At 37.8% G+C, this 10168-nt stretch overlaps 1 protein-coding gene across 7 annotated transcripts in view; it reads right to left on the bottom strand.

The window, feature by feature from the left end:
• Window positions 1-6433, bottom strand: part of LOC124185973 (zinc finger protein 836-like) — a 28557-nt gene extending 22124 nt beyond the window's left edge. For 5 of the 7 annotated variants that reach the window (XM_046577240.1, XM_046577239.1, XM_046577237.1 and 2 more), the window contains exons 1-3: window positions 5685-6433; window positions 5406-5559; window positions 55-1516 (exon numbers count right to left, since the gene is read on the bottom strand). In XM_046577240.1, the coding sequence (XP_046433196.1) occupies window positions 55-1516; window positions 5406-5486 (1543 nt within the window). In that variant the 5' untranslated portion in view covers window positions 5487-5559; window positions 5685-6433. The remainder of the gene's footprint in view (window positions 1-54; window positions 1517-5405; window positions 5560-5684) is intronic. The other 2 variants (XM_046577233.1, XM_046577234.1) reach the window with 2 other exon arrangements.
• Between the last annotated feature and the right edge of the window lie 3735 nt (window positions 6434-10168).

Raw genomic sequence — 10168 nt, 5'->3', positions numbered from 1 at the left:
AAAGATAATTAGTCTCTAATGGTTGGCGAAGAGAGTCTACTGTGTTCCACTTACTGGCTGATTTCCCTAGGCGCTGAACTGAATCTTGTTGTAGTTGCAGTGAAACATCTTCTGAAAAAGTTGAGAGGCCTCTGTCACTCCCAAGTGGTAATTCATTTAGTTTCTTAGTATGCTCTTTTGATTCTTGCATACCTTTGTTTTCATTCAACACTTTCTTTGAACTACACGCACTATTACCGATTATTTCTTGGGGTTTTTTTAATCCTATGGATGTTTGTTCTGAATCAGTAATTAATGGTTCGAGTTTTTGTTGCTCGATAACTTTGACTCTATCGCACTGGGCTAAATTTGATGCTTCGACGTACTCCAATCTTTGTCCAGTTGAACTTGTACTGACTTTTTTACAATCAGAATTGACAGCACCCTTAGTAGCTTGATTATCTAGTGAGATATTCTGATACTCAGCATCTTGTTGAACGCTCAGTGTTTCACCAACGTGTGCGTCTTCATTATTTGGATCTCCCACAGACTCTATGAAATCTTGGTAAAACGTAGTTATTTCGTCCAATGATACTTCATAGTTGTTAGAATTGATTGGTGGAGCAGATTTCACGCTAAACTCAGAGTTATCTACACATGCTTGCGTTTTCCTTCTTTTTCCTATCGCTATGTGACGTAGAACTACTTCTTTGTACAAGCTTTTACTTTTTTTATTCGATGCCAATTCTTTGGCATGCAAATGTGATATGTGTACAATCAAGCTTAATTTTTTTTTAAAGCGATCCATACAAATATGACATTTGTTTCGATACCAGTATTTATGGGGTATGCCGGAATGCGCAATCCTCTTGTGTCTCGATAACAACATAAGTCTGGGAAACCTTAAGCCGCAAATGTTACATTTGTATTTTCCATCTGTAGAATAATAACTTTTATGCGCTTGTAAATTCTGATGGCTTGTAAAACACAAACCGCAGATATCACAATGCATGTTTGCACTCTTACGCAAAACAGTCATCGGGATTGAATTGCTATTGATTTCATTTTTAGCTTTGTCACCAATTTCGTTTAGGTCTGACGAATTCAACATGCTATTTTTATCCACATTATCAGAGTTTGAACATATTTTTTGACGGATCGAAGACCTTGTATTACGTCTTTCTGATGTAATACCCAATTCACACCTGTGATTTGGTATTTCTGATGTGACACTTGAACCAGATCTACGCCTTTTAATTCTATCCACTTCACATGAATTTAGTTTGTCCTCTGTCTTGTATTCACGTTCACGTTTCCTTTTTTTTCCAGTTATTCCATAACTCTGTCCTGACCGTGTCAAAAGATCACGAAATTTTGCCACCACGTGAGGATGGTTTTCACCTTTGCCATCGTTGGGTTTAACTTTTGATGTATTTACGGATGAGAGCTCGAGATTATTTGCTGATTCGAATTCAGATAGTCCGACTTCCTCATCCGACGGAACATCTTCCACTTCTTTCTTGATCCCCAATAATGTCTGAAATTGACAATAAAAAAAAAAAAAATAATTTCTAATATCTGGTTTTATTTCTACATTTACGATCTGGTCATTGCTTTATATTTTGAGAACATAATTTGATGCTGTGTTACAATGTACAGTGATATTCATTAACGCCATGGACTTCCGGTTACCGAGTTTTCTGTCTGCAACGAAATGCGAGTTCGATTCTATATGAATTATGTCACAATAACTCCTATTCTCTCACATTGGCTGCATCGCCAGTTATTGCGACATAATTCGTGTAGAATCAAACTCGCATTTTGTTTCGGATTGAAAGCAAGGTAGCCGGAAGTGTAAGGCATCAATGGATATTAATATACATGTACATATAAAGGAAAATTATTCAAATTTAAAATTTCTCACAAATGTCCGATTTGAAGTACTTTTACTTCGAGAATCTCCTACCAGTTGCTAATAAGAATAACCGAAAATTTCCACAACTCGAGTGTGGTACAGTGTAAGATTTATAGGGTAACATAACCTCACTTATAAAATTTGGCAGATAATTATGTTCTTCACCTGGTCACGTGCATGTTTTCTGCTGAAAAGTCAACGTGCATACATCTGAACCCAGATGTGGGAGATCAAGCAAAACGTCAAGTTATGGGAATGTTTACGATCTCGACGAGTCAAGGTACGGGAATGTCTACTGTGCCTGCAATCGCATCTTTCACATTATTTGTTTTATTACCGATAATCAAATTAAAATCCTTCATATCGTGATAAAAAGTATTTACTTCAAAATCTTACAAAATTATAATCGGTTGTGAAATTAATTAAGATTTAAAACTTGGCGTAAGTAACAGCATCAGGGGAGTGACCGAACGTCCAATCACGACAAGAAAAGCACGTAGTGAAAAACAGTTTAGTATTATTGGTAATTGAAATCAACAATAAACCAGCTCCTATCAGAATCTGAAATACGATGATTCTCAAAATTTTATACAGCCATTTTAGAAGATACAAAACATGCAGCTGCTTTTCACACACTCAAATCATTTTGTAACAGTCTAAAAACTATATTATAATAGATTGGTTGCATAAATTGACAAAACTAAAGTATGCTCAAGTCTGCGTCTGCTGGCTGGGTGCACCAAATCAATCAGACCTAGAGAACGAGCGGACAAATTTGTGAGCATTAAGTTTTACCTACAGTAAGGATGACGACAAAAGCAAAACACCGCCACAATACCTGACCTCAATAGATCAGATTGTTTCCCGCTGATTTGTAGAATAACTTGTACAATCGCTTTCATAATTGATGGTATTCATGTATCACCAATATGCCTTATTAATTTTGTTACAACAATAAAGTCATTTCCAACCATCTATTTCCACTTATTAAGAACACCACGAAACTAACAATAAGAAGATCACGATTTCATTTCATTCAATTTGTCTTTCTACTTCTATCAGTTATCAGTATTTTTCAATTAATTATATTTTCAACTATGAATCGTTTAATCCTACATTGTTGTATTGTATTTGGTTTTGAAATGAAATTTCATTGTAGAATTCAATGAAGCAATCAGTAACTGAACATTATCTCATAATTTAAAATAACTTCGATACAAGCACTTGCGAGTTTTGATATTTGGGCCAAGATTTGGTGTGACTAATGAGACAACGTTGGTCAGATTTTGTTAGCGGATAAAAATATTTCCTCATTTGCACTTTTATGTATAATTCCCTGAGATTTCTCACCACAAAAGAATCATGGAATAACGGTTCAAGTTTGATATTTAACTTTGTAAACTAACATGATTAAAAATGACGTGGCTGAAGTTAGTAATATTAACATAACGAAACCTCAGAGGAACAAATAATTACCGTGCAATTTCTGAATGACTTTCACGGAATTGACTTTTTGAAATACACGGGTATGTTTTGTTTATCATGGTTTGCTAAATCTAAAAAAATCCTAAACGTGATAACGATTTTTCCTAAACATGCATCGTTACTGTAACGTTACTAACTTCATCCTCATCAAAATTGTTATATTCAACGTAGCTGCCCATGATATAATTTCTCACTTGATCTACTTCTCATGGATATGTTTTTCAAGTAGGACAAACTTTTTTCGCTCACTCAATCAGTAAAACTAAGTCATGACTATTTGCAGTAATCAAGAATTCATTACGAGAAAATAATATGTAACACGATAACTTCAGTTGTCAGTGAATTAAGACTTTGGAAACATAAAATACCATATGACTCCACTTTTTCAGCATTGGTTTAAACAATGCTGACGGTAAAAGCTGTAATCGAATGATTTTACTCAGGTCGTAAATACCGTGAATCTTTTCTTGTTGAAAAGTACAGTGGTGCTGAGTATGGAATACAGCGTAACCCTCACTTCACTAGGATTTACCTTTAATAATATTTTGACTCAAGGTGACGCTGATTATAAGTTGCTATCTAGCTAATGACGCCAAGAAATATCGGCCTTAATTTGTCAACATTGACATAAATCATTCAATAACAGACGTGTAACTCAGCTACTTTCCTCGTGTGAACAATAAAGATCCTGCGATTTTTAGATATATGGACAGGATATCCAGTGACTGGGTGATATTCAAAAATTCGTTGAGAACTTTGGAATTTACAGGACAACAATTTATTCAAACACCACGTGTATCATACGGGTGGATGAGTAATATCTAACTCGAGTGATTACAACGCGTGCCTTGATTAATTCTGTGTTCATACTACAACTGGTGTAATTATAGCACTCGCCTTTACTACTCACGGAGCAAACTTTACGTTCATTGAAAATTATATAATTTCACCACTCTTACGCTATATACTACTCCTCAAGCAAAAAATACTCTAGTAAATGGAACGTATAACGCAAGTAGGGTAAGAAAATTTTGCTAGAAGCACAGGAAAATAACTGTAATGCGGCTAATTTAAGACAGCAAATCTACCGCCGTCGCCAAATAAAAACACATATTCCTATTGATTGAATTAGAAAAACTCATATATTTCCTGGTGGTTACGGTTCAATGTCAAAGGATTAGAAGTTGAATGGTAATGTCAAATTTGAATAACATCAAAGTACGGAAAACTTTATGCAGTGTGTAAAATTTTCGTTACTTCTTGAGCATGTAATTATCAGTGCATTGATATTCAAATGACTGGATAACAATAATCAGCTGATATACCTACCGTTTTTCAATGTTATATCGATAAGACATTCCCATTTTTAGTCTGAACATCATATTGAAAATAAAATAGTAGATAATAATGTAAAATGAAAAAAGAAGTCTAAAAATCTACAAATAAAACATAGTTCCTGAGAAATTTTTGTCATCCCCGTTTCCAGCTTCTTCGACCTGTGCTGTGTATTATCTGAATAATTAGATTAGATAGTGAAATTTTAAAAATCCCCATAGATTCCAATTGGCAACTCAAACTACGACTAACCAAACAAAGTAAACGCTTTAAAAATTCATTATCAAATCAATCGAATTTGATTACACTCATGGTAGCATTGACCTAATGTTAATCATGCATGTAAGACCTTCAAGACTCAATCTGCACATATGGTCGCGGATTAATTGTTCATCACAATCACATTTACACTATTGTATAGATTCAGGAAGCAACATGTAGAGGGCACCTTATCCATGTACAGATTCATTTTACATTAGATAACAAAACAGGCGTAATAACCAGTATAAATAACATAATTCTTGATATGGGATAAAAAAATTATTTTCTAATTTCAGAGTATTGCGTGCATAAATTTCCATCACTGTCCAATATTCGTTATCCAGCGAAAAGTTTCTCACTTCAGGTGTTGAGAAAGTATACCACTTAAAAGCAAGATGAAAGACATGATGTCAATATGATAAATCCTCACCTGAAACTCGTGATTCGAATTCTCGGAAACGGGTATGATTTTGACATCCAGAGGCCTGTCGTAGGTGAAAGACCGAGCCATTTCGAGGTTGAACCGTGACGTAATCACTCAAATATCTATCAACGTTGCGTCTACTTCTATCAGCAGCATCTCGCTGTGAAAATTGAGGTTATGTGGTAGTCTGATCGGAAAATTCCGAATTATCAGACTGAACTAGCATCGGCTCGGTTAAAAATGGATGCCGTGAAAAGACTCTTGAAGTTAATCGAAATCAAGTACCTTGTCCAGCCGTGGAAGATCGAATTAAAAAGTAAGATTATCTCGGATTTTTAACCGAACTGTCGATGCTCGCAACGTTCCGTGCCCTCTCTTGTTTTCACAAAAAGACGAACTGCGCCGCCGCGTTGCGCGCACCAAGAAACAAGCACTCACCGACACGACGGGCGGCCATTTGCTTGACTGACCGACACTCACAAACACCGAGAAGCCGGGCACGGTAGCAACAGCTCTCTCCGAACGCGTTACATGGGACACGCAGGGACGACGTGGCCGGGATTTGTGGTCGTTTTTAGATCCGAACTGCTCGGTGCTGTAAATGCAGCTACACGATATCATGAGATCGTTGATAATCACCGCAAGGATTTTCCGCTGCAGGCACGAATCTATTGTGGGGCGAGTAGATGCATCGTCTCCCAGCAACGTGGCTCGAATTTCAACGAGGTAAGGTGTAAAATACGTAAGTATGTACAACTGGATACAAAGAGAGGGTAACGAACATTGGACCCAGCGATAAGGAAATGAACTCCCCGGGTAAATAAAACAGTTTCCGCCGCTGCTTCAATCGCGTCGCGATAAATAAGTCAAGTCCTTGTGTGGCTCACTGGCCGTTTTATACGTAGTCACGCTGCGCTGTTGCTTAGCTTCGATTTGTTTACTTGTTTTAAGCCCCGTCCCGCCTACACTTGCATTATCATGCCTCACTGACGTGTAGTGTAGTTATGATGTGCCCCAGTGTTAGGCCCTGCCACTGATACGTAACCATACTGAATTGGTGTGAGTCATTCTTGTTTGTGCCTACCGTTATTATAGTATAGACCGAGAGTAGGGATGGAGAGTTCGTGGCAGTGGTAGGGGCGAAGCACGCTAAGCGGGGCAGCTGGGACAGCCGTCAGCCAGACTCGTTGCGCCAACGCTATGAAAACTGAATTTTCTTCTAATACCTACGCTAGCTCGATCTTCCGCAGGCGAAAAAAAATACTTCTTTTACCGTGAACATACACGCACTGCTTATCTCAGTAAGTCCAAAAAACTATTATAGATAGCGACGACATTCGTACACGTAGCGCGTACGCATGCACGCAGCTAGCGAATGTCAGCGTTGCCAACCTATCAGACGAATATTTTTTTTAAATGGCGACTAAACAATTCTTTGGGTTTCTTATTTAGATGACACCACAAGTCTTTTGATGTCTTTAGGGCGTAATATTTCTTCACATTTCTTTTTTTCAATAGTCGTGTTTAGTGGTTTGAAACTCAATAAATACACGAAGGTTGTTTCGATTTCAGAGACCGTTTTTAGAGGTTTCGGTTTAAGTACTAGGATTTCATCAGAGATATTTAGATTTTCTTCAGATTTCAACTTTTCCAACAACTTTTCTTGTTTCTTTGAGCGGATCTAAAGAAATTTTTCTAAGGTTGGCCACACCGAGCGAACAAATGTTACCAACGTCACGGTTGGATCGGTTGTCCCACTGAATATTTGTAAAAATTTCATCGCGGCAAACCAGGACGACTTCTCCTTATTTAGATTTGCCGATGTGACGTATATCTAGAGCAGGAATTCTTATCTAAAGGTCAAACAACCGGTTCGATTCGCTCCTCTGGCTTAGGTTTCGCTGTTCCTATTGCTCAAGAAATTGAGAGACAGCATTTGGTGCATCATGCGCACAGCAAAGCGATACGTGAATCGGTCAACTATCAAAAATTTAACAATCCATGCGTGCTGTTATAGTTCCTATAGCTCATATAATTTGGGTCACAAGGGTTATCATAGGCATTTTGAAATTCTTAGTATTATGCTTGAAACATTAAGGCCGAGTCGTGCATTGATTAAATTATGCTAAAAACAGTGCAGCTAAACGAGGGAAGAAGTCGGTCGCTTCGATACAAAAATTTCCTGTCGTTACTGACTCAATCAACATTACAATCGCATACGCGAGTCTTTACTGTAGAGCTTTGCTATCATATCTGCTCCCACAGTGGTTGGCAGTCCGTCAACGCCTTGGTGCCCTTTCACCTGCTTCAAAAAATACCTATAGCCCGCTATATTTGGGAATCTATATATAGTTAATGAGCAAACCCAATATCCCTGGGTACAAATTTATGTTTGGTATGATGCCAATTTCTATTACGTTGCATATAAATGGGACTGTAAAGCGAATAGCCAAACTTGTGAAAAGTTGAATGTTTTAAGGTAAAATTCACTGAGTTTTTGCCAAATTGTTGTTGAAGTAGTGGTTGCGTTTTTGGTTTAGTTGTGGATCAAGTTTTGAAAGTATTATTAATTACCGATTAATATGAAACTTCTCACTATCAAACTAAAAACATTGATCTCGTCAATTTCGTTGTTACTTCCCATTTTGGTTGCTTATGTCGTTAGCATCAAATCGATATCTAACATGGTGTCTTTCTCAGACGTAATTGCAATGAGAAACTGCAATTGTTCAAACATCGAACAATCACTCTGCGACTTTTCAATCGATTTAAAAGTGTGTCTCATCTTACTACAAACTAGCTTAAGAGTAAGAATCCTGAAAGCATATTGTGAAACAATTTTCAATAGCAGTGCCCCGCTACTTGATGTGACGAAACAACAACTATCTTGCGCAAACTCCGTTCTCCTACCCCCACAACCTCCCACTCGTCGAGCTGCGACGCGCTGTCAGCGACGCACGCAGCGTATCAACAGACACGGAAGGGTACCGCATTGTATACATTACAAAAATAAGTTCGCGCACGAGACACAGTCTCTTCACTGCGAAGAAAAGTTTTTGGCTAACACGGCGACAATATTATCGCATGTGTCTCCATTCACACGATTAACTGCGATATTTGAGAATTTTATTTAGAATATAGGTTTGAAGAACCTTGAATGTAGATTTGTTTCATTCAATTTCTATTTCCAATGCAATTCAGTGAACGCAGAGCTGAGATAGGTAACTTGTGATGTATCTAACTTCGTAGAATTTTCGTAGTCTCCTTGAGGCCACAGATACACAAAATTTTCTTGAAAGCCGCTGTATGACTATAAATATATAATAACACTAATATAATATAATAATATAAATATAAAATAAATAAGATAACACAAAGAGACACCGTTCTATACGGAAGTTACGTCAATTTATATATATGAATGAGAAGTTTACAAAGACAAAAAATAGATCGGGCATCGATCTCGCTGTATCTAGTCGACGGTGTGAGAGATTCGTATGGGTATAAAAATTATATACAAAGCCGCTCGATCCATACGAAACTCAGGCTGCCATCCCATGGGCCGGAATTTGTTCCGTTTCCACGAACCCGGAATCCAGTGACTTTTCAAGCCCCAATCAGAGGGTTTCCAGCTCCACTGATTTACGGGGTGCATTTTTCCTACTGTCCCATGATACGGAAATGACACGCACGGAACGATCGCCGGCAAATTGCGATCATTTCTTTTAGCGCTGAATTGAAATGCGCTACTGTGATTGGGTGTCGGCACTTCCGGGCCTGTGCATTCCATGTCATGGGACACCCGATGCTGACAGAGACGGAATGGTATTAATCACACAAGCATATGTATTGTTTACATGCTTACGTTACATGCTTACGTTAGGCTGCAAATAAGAGGTTATGATATGAATATTCTCGAATTATAGGTCAGAAATTGGGTGATATTCGGTCAAACGTGACGAAAGTTCTAATTATTTCTACTTCAGCAACAACTACAACGAACAATTAAATAAATGAATTTCGTATTCTGAAGAATTTTATACTTACAGGACCTGACGATTTCATTTTTGTTTTTTGTTACGCACCCACACACACACAGATACAGAGATTTGTTTGACAATTCGCAAATACTGGTAGTGCACACGGAACGGAATGTCCGGAACGCCTCTGATTGGGGCTTGAAAAGTCACTGGATTCTGGATTCGTGGAGACGGAACAAATTTCAGACCATGGGACGGCAGCGTCACGTGGGGATGAAAATAAGGAGGTATACCGATCCGGCTATAATCTATGGCTACATTCACGCGATACTGTATACGATTCAATCTCATAAACAACCCGCAGTAATTTGACAGAAACGAACGCAAGCCCAAATGGCTCCCGATTGGCTGATGCTGTGACTGACGTCACCCAGTACGTTGGCAGTATGTTGCCCATGAGTCGCCTGTGCTGGTTAGACGCGATCCAAATCTTTCTTTAATTTTTCTTCGTATAATTAGTGTTTTTACAAAATTATGACCATAATTGGTTTGCAAAAAGCAACCTCAAACAATTTGCGAAAAATTGATGTAAGTATGGCGACAGGAGTTTTCCGTGAAAATAAAAATTTTGCCGGATCTAAAATACGCTGTTACGTTTGTTAAAAATAATTGCATACTGTAGGTGATAAATTATTAAGGTTTAGTTCACATTGCAACACGCTCGAAGTGCAAGTCTGCAGGTGAATCATATTTTAATTTAAATATATTCCACATTTGGAGTAATGTAAA

This window comes from Neodiprion fabricii, chromosome 7 (assembly GCF_021155785.1).
Source record: "Neodiprion fabricii isolate iyNeoFabr1 chromosome 7, iyNeoFabr1.1, whole genome shotgun sequence".
Classification (NCBI taxonomy): Eukaryota; Metazoa; Arthropoda; class Insecta; order Hymenoptera; family Diprionidae; genus Neodiprion; species Neodiprion fabricii.
The sequence above is the reverse complement of the archived record's forward strand: the minus strand, read 5'-3'. Positions and strand labels throughout refer to the sequence as shown.